Here is a 16,832-nt window from a genome sequence, read left to right as displayed (position 1 = left end):
AGAGAGATGGGTAGCGATTTTCTGTGACTGGCAAGTGGACTGTCTCAAGAGCTGTATTAGCTACCCTATTTCTGTTCGTGATAGTACTGGTACTGCCTGGGTGTACACGCTGTGCTAGGAGCTCTAGGTATTTGCTTACTATCATCACAACAACCATGTGAAGTGGGTACTTTTATTATTCTGATCTAACAGGGAAGGAACTTGCCCAAGGTCACACAGCTATACACAGAGCCAGCATGTACTCCAGACCTCTGATACGTAGCAGATGCTTAGTAATAGAAGCCATAGACCTTCTTGAATATCCAGGCTATGGAATCCTCCTGAGGTCTGTCTTTGGTGGTCTCATGTTGGGAGAAGTAAACTGTCTCTTTCTGGGTGCAGATAGAAGAAGCATTTTGTCCATGCCAATACCAGTGAGCAGAGAACTGGTGGCCCTCAGGAATGGATACAGCCTGTTCTGGGTCCCCTTCTCAGAAGAGGCAGGCACAGTCTTTGCTCATGAAAGCCATTGATCAGTCACCACCACCATGGAAGAGTCACTGTGCTGATGGCACTATTGCAGCATCTGCAGGGGTTGCACGCCTTGTGCTCTGGGGAGACGTGACCTGGCTGGGCGGGAGATTGTGGCACAACCTGGACTTTCTAACCCTTTCTTACTTCATGGGTGGAGAGGACAAGACAGTGAAGGTGCAAGTGGATGCCCTGGATAGCGGCAGTTGGCTTCCTCATTCTGCTGGCACAGATCTGCTGTGAGACAGACCTTGAAGTGAACCCTGAGTGCGCGGAACAACAGTCTAGACAGCTGAGATGGTTTGCTTTGTCCTGGGGCAATTTGCATGGTTTGCAGGCAGAAAATTCACTGTGCGCTTTTGCGGTCTTTGATCAAAATGATATGTTTGAGCCCCAGTGTCTGGATAGATTTGCAACCCTGAGATGGCTATGGGCTATTTTGACACTTTGGTTTAGATAAGTGCCTACCTGTAATCTAACTGCCTGTCTGAGATGCCCCACAATGCCAAAGCCTGGAGGGGCAGCAAGAGGACACGGTGAGCAGGAGACAGTTTGCCTTCATCTCTGGTCTCTCTGTAGCTTTGTTCCATCTGCTCTCTCTTCCACAGGATTACATATCTGTTCTTTAGTCTTCACTGCTCTTCTCAGTAAACAACCAAACAACCTTTAGGCTTAAAAACAAACAGAATAATAGCCAATCCTGTCAAAAGCTGGGATCTTGCTTGCCTAGGATGTGAGCTTTTCCACTACTGCAGGAGGGAAAAAAATTATTTTTGATGGGCTACGTAATTTGAGTATCATTGACTGTGGTACCTTCATACCTTGAAAATTGTGAGTATGCATCAGTATGTATGTGCAGGACTCTTCTAGCCAAGACTTTGAACTGCCCCCAGCCATGGTGGCACATACCAGTAATCCAAGCTGCTCCAGAAGTTGATACAGAAAGATTGTGAGTTCAAGGTCAGCCTCGGCAACATAGCAAGAACCTATCTCCAAAAAAAAAAAAAAAAAAAAAATGAAGGCTGGGGATTTAGTCTGCCTTGCAAGCACAAGGTCCTGAATTTGATTCCTGGTACCAAAAAAACAGAGGGGACTCAGTGGTAGAATGTTTGCCTAAAACATGAAGCACTGGGTTTGATTTCTAGCGCTACAAAAATAAAAAAGGTCTTAAATTTTTCATATGTTCTGTTCCCCACTACTGCTATTGAATTTCAGCCCCAGAACTTTATTAGTGCTCAGCGGTTCAGAGTTTTAATTCACCATGCTTAGCTGTATGTGCTTTTTTTCTGGTCGGTAAGTCTTTTCCTCTGATCATTTTAGTGGCAATGATGTTAGGAATCAAAAGCAATAGTAATTCAGGCTGCTATAATGAAATATCTTAGACTGGATAATTTAGGTTAATTAATTAATTAACTTACTTATTTATTTATTTATTTATTTATTTTGTACCAGGGATAGAACTTAGGTCCTTTTGCTTGCAAGGCAGGCAGCAGAACTAAATCCCTGGCCCTAAAATGGATAATTTATAAATAACAGAAATTTACTGCTTGTTATTCCAAAGGGTGGACATCCAGATAATGGCAGGTGCTGAATCTGATGAGAGCCTGTTCTTCACAGATGGCACTTTCTCTGTGTCCCCCCCTGATGGAAGGGCAGTGGAACAGACAGGCTTCCTCGGGCCTCTCTTCTGCAGCTATTAATCCTGTTCATGACGGCACCCCAGGCCTGACTCAGTCTCCTCCCAGAGTCCAACCCCTTAATACCAACACGGTGGGGGATTAGCTTTCAACACAGTTCACACAGACAGATGCTCAGCCATTGCAGGCACCTCGCCGTCCTCAGGCAGAAATGGAGGCATTGCCCGTTGGCTAATCTACAGTGTCTGTGCGCTGAAGAATAGAGTTTTCTATATCAGATCTACAGAAAGACACAGGATGTAAAAATACCTCACCTTAGGACACCACATAATTTCACTGCTGAATGAATCAGAGTGTCACCCTCAGATTGTTCTTCCCGTTCTTTAATGCGCAGAGCATTGGGCTTCTTATTCTTCTCAGGCCAAAGTAAAGGTCTGTAGCAGTATTGTGTGCATACTTTCCTCCTCGGTGAAAGGGACATTTCTGCTCTGTGACACTGATTTCCATGACAGAAACAGTCTTGGGGATTGGTCTCGGAGGCTGCATTCTTTGTGTCACGCCTGCCGCAGTTCTACTGCCAGAGGGAATACAAAGAAGCCACAGGAAGAGCAGAGTGGTCAGTGATGATCTGGCTTTGGGTGCCCCCGTCATCTTAAGTAAATGTGGGCCGGAGATGTAGCTCAGCGGTGCCGCTTCCTGCCTCACGAGCGCAAAGTCCCAAGTTCAATCCCCAGTACCAAAAATAAACAAAACAAGAAAGAAAAAGAATTAAGTAAATGTGCAGCATCACCTTATAACTGGATGATGTGAATTCTGTATAAGTAGAGAATTTAGAAACTTATAAAAGTGATTTATTGCTGAAATAATTCTCCCATCCAAGTACTAACCAGGCTGAATCCTGCTTAGCTTCCAAGATCAGGTGAGATCGGATGAGATAATTGTAATTTGGTTTTTTAATAAACTACAGTTATATATCTATATATTTAGTACAGGGCTTTCCAGTGCATTTCCGTAGATTATGTCCTCACTTCTGTCTGCAGTCTTCTAGATCTCTGTGCTCTTGCCAGCTTGGCAGGGGCAGTCTGAGGAAGAGCTGCCAGCGGAGTACTCTTACCTGTGTCCTCAAGTAACACAGGTTGACTGTACCTAGCCCAAAACTGTGAAATACAGAATACTTCAAAATCCAAAACTTTTGAGCACTGTTTTGGTGGTGAAGAAATTTTAAATCTCAGAACATTTCAGGTTTGGGATTTTTGGATTAGGGATGTGTTGAACTGGTACATTCCACATAAATATTCCAAAATCCAGAAAACTCAGATCTGAAATATTTCTGGTCCCAGGCATTTCAGAGAAAAGGTACTCAACCTGTAATAGTTTTACCTGTGAGTCATTTCTTCCTATCTCTACATGGCTTCAAAACTAGAAGTCATATATTATATAAACCATATTTGTGCTACATCAAAAAGAAAATGAATGTGAAAGGGGAAAAAAACAACAAAACCTTAGAAAAAGCTTACTCATGAACTCTCATGTGGCTTTGTTTTTTATTAATTTCTTTTATCCTCCCTCCCCAAGTTTATTTGTTTTTTGTGCTGGAAGTTGAACCCCAGGGCATCATGCAAGCAAAGCACACCCTTGACCACTGAGCTAAACCCCCACAGTCTCACAGGTTTTTTTTAGTTTGGTTCAGTTTGGCTTTGTTTGGATTTTTTTAGGTATGGTACTGGGCATTGAACCAAGGACTTTAGTACTGAGCGACAGAACCCAGCCCTTTTTCTTTATTTGGAGAGAGGGTCTTGCTAAGTCACAAGGCTGCCTAGACAGGGTGAATTTGCATTCCTGCCTCAGCCTCCCAAAGTACTGGGATTCTGGGCATGCACCACTATGCCTGGTCAGTTTTGTGTGTAATTCTAATCGAGTTTAAGATGCTCAGGTTTAGAAGAGTGACAGCCATATGATTCATTGCGGTCATCTTCATGCTCCATTCCTTTACAGTGCATTTCTGGAATGAGAAAAGGTTGTCTTGAAGAGACACTGGAGAGAAGATATGATTATCAGGTAGCTGTTTAGTTTACAAGATAACTCCTGCTATTGCTGCACTGAAAAATCCATTGTTGTGTGACATTAAGAATAGATACATAATCCTATTACCCTGAGCAAGCAAAATATGTACAGAAATACCAAATACAGATATTTCATAAACCATACTTAATTAATTTGTACTTAATTTCCATCTCCGCTGGGCTCAGTTTTGATATTTCTTAATTATCTCAAATGGGAATTTTAATATTTTCATAGTATTCAAAATGTATCTTTAAGATTTAGCTCAGTGGTTCTGCCACCTGCCTCTAAAGTGCAAGGTCCAGAGTTTGATCCTTTGTACCAAAAAAAATAAAACAAAACAAAAAAAAATTATCTTTAAAAAGCTACTTCCAAAAATTAAATGTAAAATCTTAATTCTTTGAAAAATAGTAAATCTTTTAAAAGGATACTGAGAGAACTGTGAAATGTACCTAGATGTAATAATTATTAGCATTTAATATATTTACATGTTCACATTTCTTTTTATTTTATTTTTGGTACCAGGGATCAAACTCAGAACTTTGCACTTGCAAGGCAGGGAGTGGAACCACTGAGCTAAATCCCCAGCCCCTTACTTCTTTTTTTTGCAGGGCGGGGGTGGTACTGGGGATTGAACTCAGGTCCTTGTGCTTGCAAGGCAGGCAGTGTCACCACTGAGCTAAATCCCCGGCCCACCCTTATTTCTTTTTAAAGAAATGACATGCTACTTAAAAATCCTCTGTGTATAATAAAATATCTAAACATCAAAGTGGATATTTTTCCATTGTATTTTAGTATGTACATAGAAACAATATACTGAATAAAAGTAGGATACAGTTGAGCATGATGGCAGATGATTATAATCCCAGTGACTCACAAGGCTGAATCAGGAGGATCACAAGTTCAAAGCCAGTTTGAGCAGTTTAGCAAAATCCTGTCTGAGAATAAAAAATAAAAAGAGCTGGGAAAAAATCTCAACAGATTACTGTCACTATAGATAGCTTTCTCTGATCACAGTGATAATAGTTAGATATTAAAAGATTTTTAAAAGTGAAAATCTCACCTATTTGGAATTTTAAAAATGTATATCTAAACAAGTCATGAGACAAGGAAGAAATCATAATGAAAAGTAGAAAATATTTAGATTCAATAATGAAAACAAAGTATATCAAAATGAGTGAGGGAACAGCTAAAATAATACTTTGAAAGATACTGTATATCTTTTAAACACTAGAAAAAAGATGAATAGACCAAGTATCCATCTTAAGCAGATAGAAAAAGAACAAATTCAAAAGAAAGAATAAAGGCACCAGCCTTTATGGGAAATGAGTACATAGGCCCAGTAATAGGAAAAAGAGATGTAGGGGAAATGGGAAGGGTAGGGGAAAGGAAATAAGGGAAAAGAAAAAAATATGAGAAAAAGAAAAAATGGAAACAAAGTCTTTGTAAATAAGGGAGGGTTGAGGGGGTGAAGGGAGGGCAGGGTTATGGGGAAAAAATAAGAACCAAGACCTGTCATTATAAAGGTACAAGATCCCAATGATGAAAGTAGCTATGCTGTATACTTTTAAAAATACCAATAAACTCAATAAGATAAAAAAAAAAAAAAAGTGATGCCCAGAGGAGAAAGGTAGATTTGTCCATAGGTCTTTAATTTCTCTCAACTAGGTTTTATAGTTTTTAGCACATGGTGGAGCATAATCTTTTCAGTAACTGGTACTAGTAAAAACTAAACTTGAAGTGGCCTGCCTTGCAAGTGCAAGGACCCAAGTTCAATCCCCAGTACCAAACAAACAAACAAACAAACAAAAAACTAAACTTGAATCCTTTGACTGAACTACTTAAAAATTAAGTCAAAATGAATCATAATTAAGAACTAATCTAAAAAACTTAAAATCTTAGTGATCTTAGGTATGGCAGAGATGTCTTAAATATAACCCAAAAAGCTCAAGGTATAAAATATAGTCAACAAGTTGGACTTCATTCATTTGCTTCTTCAAAAGATATTATTCCAAAATAAAAAGGTGGAACAACAAGCTGGGAGAAAATATTTGCAAAACATGTTCAACAAAGGGCTTATACCTAAGACACATAAAAGAACTCTTACAACTTAATAAGAAAACGGCCCAAATTAAAAATGGGGAAAGATTTGAATAGGCCCTTGATCCAAAAAGTTTATAGAAATGGTAATTAACCTTATGAAAAGAAGCTCGATGTGAATAGTTTTAGGCAATTGGAAATTAAAGCTACAGAAAGATAATACTGCATACCCAGTAGAAGCATTTAGAATAAACACTAATCATACCAAGTATTATTGAAGATACAGAGCAACTGGGAATCTCATACACTATTGGTGGAACTTTAAAATAGTACAAATACTTTGGAAAGCAGTTTGGTAGCTTCAGAAAAGTAAATTATATACCTGTCATACACTTCAGTGCTTCATCCTAGGTAGTTACCCAAAAGATATAAAGTTGTACATCTATACAAAAACCTTGTACTCAGAAGTTTATAGCAGCTTTGTTTGTAATAAATAGTTCAAAACTAGAAAGAATGTAGATGTCCATTAAAAGATAAATGGGTAAGCACCCTTACAGTAGAATTCTGCTTGACATGTGGAACCAAAAAAGGACACGGTAACATGGATGAATTTCAAAATAATTATGCTTAGTGAAAAAAGCCAGACCTCTCCAATAAAAGAATATATACTATATGATTCCATTTATATGAAATTGTAGAAAATACAACCTAATTTTTACGGACAGAGAGAAAATAGTAGTTGACACAGAGAAGAGGGTTCCTCATGTGTAAACATCTGTTTTATGTTAAAACATGTAAAAGGTAAAACCATAAAACTTCGTGAAGGCACTCCAGTAGAACATCGTCATGATCTCAAGAGTGTAAAAGAATTTCTTAGGGCACAAAAAAGAGGAGATTACAAAATTTGGTGATATTCAAATTTAAAATTTCTATTTCAAAAGAAACAGAGAATAAAGAAGGAAATGAAACAACAGTGAAAAGAATTAGGAGAAAAATATTCAGTGACAAATATAATTGACAGAAAAGTAGTATCTCTATAGAAATCTCATGACTCAAAAAAAAAAAAATCACCCAATAGAAAAATGGGCAAAGGGTGTGAACAGGTATTTTACATTAAAAGGGAACCCCAGATGATCAGTTTTCATGTGAAAAGACACTCAATCTTGTTATTATTCAGGAACATGTGAGTTATAGCTAAAGCTAGAGATATTTCCTGTTTCCTCCCTCCCATGGATAAAAATCTAGGAGTCTTAACTATCAAACACAGGCAGAGATATAAATCAGCCAGAATGTGTACTGGTTCTTAGAGAATAAATTGGTAAAAACTCTTTGAAAAAGTATCTTGCATTATCTACTGAAGTTAAAGATGTGTCAATTCCAAAGTCCAAAGAGTACCACATCTATCTAAGGATACACACCAGAGAAGCAGTGAGAGCTTTGTGTAAGAATGTTCACAGTAGCACTGTAGCAGTGAAAAACTGGAGGCCATCTTGATCGGGTCAGCGTTACAACAGAGGAACTGTGATGCAGCTCTGTGCTGTGAAAAAGAATGAATTAACAGCAACAAGAAAGAATAATAGGAACAGAATCTGAGCCAAAAACTGCAAAAGAATACACAAAGTATGGTTATACTTTGAAGGATGTGAATAAATGTAAAACTATGAAGAAAAACAGATAAGTATAAAATTCCAGAAATGGTTACTCAGACAAAGGGATGGAATATGATGAGGGAAAAAAACCAACTCTGGCCCACTGGGGACTTCAAAACAGCAGTAATATTCCATAATAGGATGTTTGTATCATATTTTATGCCTTTGAATCTCTACAGTATTTAATAGTTACTTACACATAAGTATAAATTGCAGAATTTAGTATGTGAATCATAGGATACTTAATCTTGTATATCTACAAGACAACTATGCTTTCTTGGAGCAAAGGTAATTCATGAGTTTTACCCCATTGCTTATGTTTAATGATTTAAATTAGCTTGTTAAATGGAAATGTCCTTTTCTTTTTTCCCCATTCTCTCTGCCCTGGTGCTTCTCGTTTTATAGGAGAGATTTGAAGCACTTTTCTCCCTCTATGATGACCAAGTTACATTTCAATTATTTAAAAGCTTTAGAAGAGTCAGAATAAATTTCAGCAAGCCTGAAGCAGCAGCAAGAGCTCGAATAGAACTCCATGAAACAGACTTCAACGGGAAGAAACTGAAGCTGTATTTTGCACAGGTACTGAATGGTGCGGAGAACACTGTTCTCCACGCTGCTTGTTCTCCATCTACAAATATTTCCACTTGACTGTTTCTATATTATTATATCAGAGATTTTTGTTTTGTTTTGTTGCTGTTGTTTTTTTTGAGACAGGGTCTCACTGCGTAGTTGAGACTGACCTGGAGCTCACTATGTAGCCCAAACTCACAGCGATCCTCCTGCCTCAGCCTCCCAAGTGCAGGGATTACAGTCATGTGCCACACCTGGCCCAGAGATTTTTTTTTTTTTTTTGAAGTGAAAGATCCCAGTCAGCAAATGATGTAAAAAAATTTTCCTTTTATAACTTTGACCAAGACCAATAGTGAAAGGAATTCATTTTTCTGGCTGTTTTGCTCAGCTGGGGCTCTGAGAGTTGAGCCCTGACACCCTGAGGTGATTAATTAGCTTTTTTCCTCTACATCTGCAGTGGCACTCGTCATGTGACATCCTTGGGAGAATGCAGAAAATAGACTTTTTAAAAAATTAGTTAATGTTTTTTATCCCATTCTCCCTCAGGTGCTCTCCCCACCCTATGTACAAAAGCTTTGTTTCCATATTTTCCTTCTGTCTTCACTTTTTTTGTTGTCCTTTCCTTCCTTCCTTTCTCCCTCCCTCCTCCCTTATTCCACTTCCAGTTTGATCACTTTCTTTCCATTTCCCAATATCCATTATACATCTCAGTCCTTATTTCCAATTTCATTTTCTCACACCAGAGAAACAATGTGGTATTTAAACGTGTGTCTGATTTATTTCACTTAAAAGTATGGTCTCAAGGTGCATCCATTTAGCTGTAAATGTCTGAAGCACACCCTTCTTTTTGGCAGAGTAGTACTCCGTTGTATAAAAAAACGCATCTCCTTTATCCACTTGTCAATTGATAGGCATTAGGGCTGTTTCTAAGATTTAGCTTTTATAAACTGTGCTGCTATAAACGTGTATGCATATTTCACTGTGGTATGTGGTATGTAGTATGTGGTATTCTTTCAGGAGATAACTAGAAGAGGTATAGCTGGGTCAAATGGAACCTCTGGTTTTAGTTTGAGAAATCTCCGTGCTGATTTCCATAGTGGTTGCAGCAACAGTGGAGAAGGGCTCCTTTTTCCCCAGAGCCCCCTCAGCATTTGTTATTGGTTGATTTCTTGATAGCAGCCATTCTTTGTGGAGTGAGATGGCATCTCAGGACTGTTTTAATTTGCATCTCTTGAATGACCAGTGATGTTGAACATTTTTTCATGTGTTTATTTTCTGTTTCTACTTCATCTGAGAAGTGTCTTTTTTATTTCAGATGCCCATTTTTGCATTGGGTCTTTAAATTTGGGGGGCTGATTTTTTTGAGTTCTTTACATATTCTAGATAATAGTCCTTTATCAAAATAGCTGTTAAAAGAGAAAATAGTCTTTTGAATCATTTCCTGTTTGTGACTCTCAGGAGGAATACGCAGGCCAAAAGCTGCTCATCAAGTGATGACCAGGAGGGGGCGTAGAATGCACAGAGTGGCTGTTTTATTTTCAGGGTTGCCAACATTTGGTTCCTAGTTCTATTCCTACACGTGCATAGCTCTTTGAGAGGCCTTTTTTTTCTCTCTCAAAAGAACTGACCAAACAAAGGCCTTAAATCTCTACTCAGGAATGAAGTACAGTGTTCTATTTTCCAAGAAAGTATTTTTTCTTGGTTTTAGCTTTCAAATTAATTAAAGCAAGAGAGGTTTATTGTTTTACATTCCAATGAAAGCTAAATACGAGAGCTATCTAGAAATTTCCTCATAGTCTCTTGAGATGGAGTTCAAAATATGATAGCTTTATCTCTTCTAAGATTAAAATTTAGTCATGTGTCAGCCAGATTTCTGTCTAAGAAAAACCTGAGATAATCCCCTTGGAGAGGGCAGTGCTCTGCATTGGCTCACAGTTTGAGAGGGTTCAGCGCATGCTCAGTTGTCCTTGTTGCTTTGAGCCTTTTGGAGAGGGTGGTACATGATGGCTGTGCACATGGCAGAGCAAAGCCACTTACCTCACTGTGGAGAGGCAAAAGAGGAGGGGAGAGAAAGGGCCAGGAATGCTGCTGTCCTGTCCAGGGCGTGCAGCCCTCCTGGTAGGCCCCACCTTCCAAAGGTGCCATCCCCGGTGCCACACCCCCTGGGAGCAGGGCTTTAGCACAGGGACTACTGGGCGCTGCTCAAGATCCATTCCATAGCAAGGGGTCACTGCCATGCATTTCCTGTTCATCTCCTCACCCACGTAGTCCTTGGTTCATTGAGCACCTAATGTATGTGGCTCCTGAGCAGTGAGCCACAAGGACCAAGTCCCACCTTCTTGGTGATCACAGACCATTTGGAAAATTTTTAAATTTTCTCCAAAGGTAGCAACAATGTAAAGATGTAAATCTAGAAAAATGGCCCCATTTGCAAGGTGCTCGCAAGCATCTCCTTGCCCACAGGTGCAGATGTCCGGTGAGGCCCGGGACAGATCCTACCTGCGGCCACCACAGCCCACCAAGCAGTTCCTCATCTCCCCGCCGGCCTCTCCTCCCGTGGGCTGGAAGCAGAGTGAGGATGCAATGCCTGTGATCAACTACGACTTACTCTGTGCCGTTGCCAAATTGGGACCAGGTAACGAACTTCTGCTTTTTCCTATATGTGTCCTAGGAGTTTAGGACTGTATTCACACCAAGACTGCTGGTACACACCTGTAATCACAGCACTCTGGGAGGCTGAGACAGGAGGATCGAAAGTTTGAGCCCTGGGCAATTTAGCAACTTGGCAAGACCCTTTCTCAAAAATAAAAATGTTAAAGGGGCTAAGAATGTAGCCCAGTGTGAAGGCCCTAGGTTCAGTCTCCAAGACCATAAAAAACATATCCAGCAACACATGTTCTAGCCAACCAGCAACAGAACAGAGTAGAGAGCAAAGTCACACGGGCCTGGGTTCAGATTCTAGTTCTGTAATCCTGAGCAGGTTGCTTAGCTTCAGCTTCCTAAGTCTTGATTTTTCCCTCCCTGTACCAGAGAAAACCCTAATATCTACCGTCCAATGCATTTATGACTGTGTATATGACACTCCATAAATAAAACTTCAGTTATTACTGTTACACATTCTCCTGGGACTTAAATAGGCAGTTAGTGACTACTAGTTGCCTCCTCTCCAAGCGCACTAGACAGATGACAGCTACTTTCAATATATTCCAGGGAATTAAGGGTGATGTCATATCAGCCTTCCAGTTTTTTCTCTTTACTTTCATTTATTTTTGCGGGGGATTTAGCTCAGTGGTTCTTCCACCTGCCTCACAAGCACAAGGACCCAAGTTCAATCGCCGGTACCAAAAATTTTCATTTATTTGGCATTTCTTTTTTCCCTCTTTCATCCCTTTAAATTAATAAACTGATTCAATGCGGTTCGGACTAGGTGTCCACTGGAGACAGTTTTGTGGCTCTCACGGGGGACACCAGAGGCCTTTGAGGAGAAGCACTGGTGGTGTTTTCGGACCTCAGAGATCTGAGGTGGAGAATAGAGACTGCCTGTGCTGCCTGGGGCCTTGCCAGCAGAAACCATTGTGAAGTTAGGCAGATTCCTTCACATTATTCATAGAACAGTAATTAGCATCGACATTTTAACCCCTAAGACCTTGAGACTATAATAACAATATTTTATAAGAGCCTTTGAAGTATCGATTCTCAGCTGGGAGTGGTAGCTGGTACAGGCCTGTAGTCCCAGCTACTCTGGAAGCTGAGGCAGGAGGATCACAAATTTAAAGAGCCTGGACACTTCATGTCTCAAAATAAGAAAACTACAGTTGGGTGTGTTGGCATAGTACCTGGAAGATTGTAACTTTGAGCACAGCCTGGGCAATTCAGTGATTTACTGAGACCTTGTCTCAAACTAATAAAAAGAGTTGAGAATGTAGCTTATTGCAAAGGGCCAGGGTTCAATCTGAATAAATAAATAAGTGGGGTACAGTGCCCACCTAGCATGAATGAAGTCTGGGTTCAATCCTTAGCACAGACATGAGGAGTTAAACTATTAAATCTCTAACAGCAAACCAGGAGTAGTGTAATCACTCCCCTGTAATCGCAGCACCTGGGAGGCTGAGGCAGAAGGGTCTCCAAGAGTTCAGGGACAGCCTGGGCAACACACAGTTGGTTCGAGGCCAGGCTGAACTACATAGCAAGACCTTGTCTCCAAAGACCATAGATAAATAATTTTAAAAATAAAATCTCTAATACCAAAATTATTACAATGACATAGGATTTAAAGATTTTAAAAAAACAAAACACCAGCAATATCAGGAGAACATGGAGTTGTGAGACAAAGCGTGTTTGCTGGAAGCGCGGCTTCCCCGAAGTTCTTCTGTGCTTGCCTCGGCAGGGGAGAAGTACGAACTGCACGCGGGAACCGAGTCCACCCCCAGCGTGGTGGTGCACGTCTGTGAGAGCGAAACCGAGGAGGAGGAAGAAACGAAAAACCCCAAACAGAAAATAACCCAGACTCGGCGCCCGGACCCTCCGACTGCAGCGCTGAGCGAGTTGCAGACCTTCGACTGTGCGCCCTGAGGCGGCTGCAGGCCTGGGGCGGGCGGAGCCCGCTTTCCCTGTTTGAATTTGCCTGATGTCCTAAATGGCACTGTAAAGGGTTAGGCCCAAAATGTAACAACTCATGACCTTTTTAAACAGTAGCAATTTAGGACAATGCCTCTCCCCTCCCCGCCAACTTTAGTGTCTGATTGCATATAGCACGAGGTACCGAAAATCAGAGTTATAATCACCCAGCGCAGTAGCATTTTTACAAATTTAAAACATCTTCAATTTTAATAACCTGGTGTGGGTATTTTTGTACTGGTATAATAGCTTCTAACTAATATATTGATGAAAGGTGATTGTTCAGTATATGTGACATTTTTTGCCCTAAAAGAAATTCAGAGTAATTCTCAAAAATGCATAAAACTCATTTTCTCAAGTATTTTCATTAGCTTTGGGGAAGAACTGCCAAATCCACTCTGATCACCAGAACTGAACGGCACAAGTCCAAGTGTGTGCTGTATGTAATGTGCATTTGGTCACTTGTAGTCTTTACTTTAGAAAATGTAATGATAAGATTTTCTGAAGACCATTTTTTAAATGTTTCCATCTAAACATCTTCAGCCTGCTTAGGAAGCAAAGTCATACTATTTTTTTATGAATTAGGGGATGAGGGGAGAGATCATGCTTTTCTTTTTGGGTGACTTTTTTTTAACCTTGACTTGTAGTTAACATTTTTCTCTAAAATGCAATTGTTTCCTGCTGGTGTCTCCGAATGTATATCTGAGTGCTCGCTTTGGCAGCACATATATAAAATTGGAACGATACAGAGAAGATTAGCATGGCCCCTGTGCAAAGATGACACGCAAATTTGTGGAATGTTCCCTTTTTTTTTTTTTTTTTTTAATGTATATCTGAACCTCCTAAGGTAGCAGAGATCTTTTAGTGCTTTGGGGTCTGTTCAGATGGTAACCTCTCACATAAAAATCTCATGATTATGGCTGTTTGCTTTGGGCCACCTGGCTCTGTCGTTTGTGTGGCAGATGCTGGGAGCTCCCTGGTATCTCTGGGAAGGGCTTGCATTTCATTTAGAACTAATAAACCAAAGTGGCTGTCACTGCAAAGAAAAGTGGAAAAATTCAAGCTATGGTGTCTGTATATTTTTGGTAATGTGTTACTGTGATTTAGTTTTCATTATGGTAGAATTTATTTCTTAGGATATAAACTACACTGCAGGCCATGGATTTAGTGGTTCTGCTGCCTGCCTCACAATCACAAGGTCCCGAGTTTGATCCCCAGTACTAAAAAAAATTAAAAAACAAACAAATAAACTGCACTGCATGCACACACAAATACAAGTTTCTCTTTTCCTTGCCATCAAATATTGTGAGATGATAAACTTCTGTTTTATATATTCACCACCGCTAAGCCTCAATGTAAATTCATTTGAAATTTACAACTCATAAGCAACTAATTTATTAAATTCAGATCGTCGCTTGTCAATTTAACTGACAGCCACTCAATTTATTTTGCAATTTTTTTAGGTGGAACTGTTCTGTGTTGTCCAGGTTGGTCTTGAACTCCTGGACTCAACTAATCCTGAGCTCCGGGACTGTATGTGCACCCGATTCAACTTTGTAACTGTGGACGTAGAATTTTGCCTCTTTTTGATTGCAGGATAGATTTATCTGTCTGTCAAGAAATATAGACTGGGGATTTAGCTCAGTGGTTCCGCTGCCTGCCTCCCAAGCTCAAGGACCTGAGTTTGACCCCTGGTACAAAAAAAAAACAAAAAAACCTAAGAAATGTATACTTTTTTTTTTTTTTTTTTTTTTTTTTGAGACAAGGTCTCACTGTATAGCCCAGACTGGCCTCCAATTTGTGATCCTCCTGCCTCAGCCTCCCATGTGTTGAGATTCGCCTAGCTGCAGTTGAGAAATGTTTTCACTCTAATTGTCTAAGTGATCAAAACCCATGATGTTTTGCTATTTGGCTTAGCTTTCATTTTCCACCTGCCAATTAAAAAACATGAGAAGCTTTTTTTGGTTTTTTTGTTTGTTTTGGTCTCACTATGTAGTTGAAACTGACCTGGAACTCACTAAGTAGCTGAGGCTGGTCTCACAGCCATCCTCCTGCCTCAGCCTCCCCAGTGTTGGGATTACAGGCGTGTGCCACCATGCCTGGGTAACAAAACTTTTTTTTTTTAATTGTACAAACTACATGTTTCTTTTTCTTCTGAGAGAAAGCTTTAAATCAAAATTGGTTTTGTGTGTGTGTGTAAAGAGTCCTTCAAACTTTTCTGAATAGTGAACCTCAAGTTTTTTTCCTAGTATAATATTTCTACAAGGTTAATTCTAAAATAAAAATTACTAAATGCCCGTCAACTTTTTAATATGAAATCAACCAGTATCCCAAGGTCTCTTGTCTGTTTGGGGCTATTTTATGTCCAGTTCATGTAGACAGTTTATGAGAGATGTGTTGCCTATATCTTTTTTTAAGGTTCTTAAAGCTCATCTGCATTTTTTTTTCTTCTTAGAAGTTGTTTCTTAAATTTAACTCTGTTAGTCTAGTGGCCATGTTTTCTTTAGAAATCATAACCTGTCAGCCGGGCGTGGTGCGCATGCCTGTAATCCCAGCACTCAGGAGGCTGAGGCAGGAGGATCACTGTGAGTTCGAGACCAGCCTGGGCTACACAGTGAGTTCCAGGTCAGTCTCACTACATAGTGAGACCCTGTCTCAAAAAGAAATGATAGCCTGTCCATGGAAGTCAAACTGCAAAGAACATCGTGAAGAGAGAGAACAGTGCTCTGTGTTGGGAAGAGCATGAGAATCCGTGACTCTGTTGTGCCCGGGTGATCACACTGGCCCTCGTGCTCGTGTTTCCTCCAGCACCACCTGTGGAGCCAGAGATGAATGCACTTAGAAGTGCATGCAGAGCGTGTGCAGGGTTACAGGCGCTGAGGGGCGGAAGTGGGTCAGAACGGCTCCCTCGCTTTGGAGAGAGAGTGACCAGGTGGGATGCCGGTCTTTTTACATCCTTCAAAATGTTCTACATAAAAATCTATTGAAAATTAGAGCTAAATCAAAGCTAGGAGCAACTTTTCGGTTCAACGTGGAAGGGTTCAGTAGAACACTGTAGTCATTTAGGAGATGTTTGAATTGAAAAATGCCAGGAGACAGAGGGCAAGTGTAACGCTTTCACGGTGTAAGCATAGTCATCTTCGTTTACCTTGCACATTAATCCCACCTTTTCAAATGTGATTATAAAGTGAGATGGTTTGGTCTCCTAGGAATCTCAGTTGCAGAGCTGAAGACAGCTTTGGGAATTGTGCAGTCCATTTCTGCTGTTACACAGATCGGAAGCCCAGAGTGTGGGACTAGAATCAGCATTTTAATTCCCCTTCTACTTTTTCTTGTATCAGCCTTTTCAAGAGGCAGCAAGCATTAATCCCTATCATAAAGCCCAGGGGTAGAAGTGGCAGAACCCTTTCTCTCTCTCTCTTTTTTTTTTTTTTGGTACCGGGGATCGAACTCTGGCCCTTGCGCTTATGAGGCAGGCGGTGGAACCACTGAGCTAAATCCCAGGTCTGCCTTTTCCTTTTGATAGAATGCAATAAGGAATGGATTTTTTTTAACTTTTCCCTGAGCCAGGCATGGTGGCACACACCTATGATCCCACACTCTGCGAGGCTGAGACAAGAAGATTCCAAGTTCCAGATCAGCTGGGCAATTTATAATTTAGCAAGATCTTGTCTCAAATAAAGAAAGGCTAGGGATGTAGCTCAGATCCCTGGGTTCAGTGCCCAGTATCAAAAAAAAAAAAAAAAAA

At 40.3% G+C, this 16,832-nt stretch overlaps 1 protein-coding gene and 1 non-coding gene across 6 annotated transcripts in view; both read left to right on the top strand.

The window, feature by feature from the left end:
• Rcan3 (RCAN family member 3) overlaps window positions 1–16,832 on the top strand; it is a 37,171-nt gene that overhangs the window by 13,294 nt on the left and 7,045 nt on the right. For 2 of the 5 annotated variants that reach the window (XM_010633756.2, XM_010633766.3), the window contains exons 3-5: window positions 4,143–4,205; window positions 8,303–8,476; window positions 10,931–11,102. In XM_010633756.2, the coding sequence (XP_010632058.1) occupies window positions 4,143–4,205; window positions 8,303–8,476; window positions 10,931–11,102 (409 nt within the window). Of the gene's footprint in view, window positions 1–4,142; window positions 4,206–8,302; window positions 8,477–10,930; window positions 11,103–12,854; window positions 14,776–16,832 lie in introns of those variants that run through there. The other 3 variants (XM_010633771.3, XM_010633779.3, XM_010633775.3) reach the window with 3 other exon arrangements.
• On the top strand, window positions 13,791–13,896 carry LOC117287464. Its single transcript, XR_004518760.1, has one exon. It is a non-coding gene; the product is annotated as a U6 spliceosomal RNA (small nuclear RNA).

This window comes from Fukomys damarensis, unplaced genomic scaffold (genome assembly GCF_012274545.1).
Source record: "Fukomys damarensis isolate Sample0158 unplaced genomic scaffold, DMR_v1.0_HiC HiC_scaffold_23, whole genome shotgun sequence".
In the NCBI taxonomy this organism is placed as follows: Eukaryota; Metazoa; Chordata; class Mammalia; order Rodentia; family Bathyergidae; genus Fukomys; species Fukomys damarensis.
The sequence above is the reverse complement of the archived record's forward strand: the minus strand, read 5'-3'. Positions and strand labels throughout refer to the sequence as shown.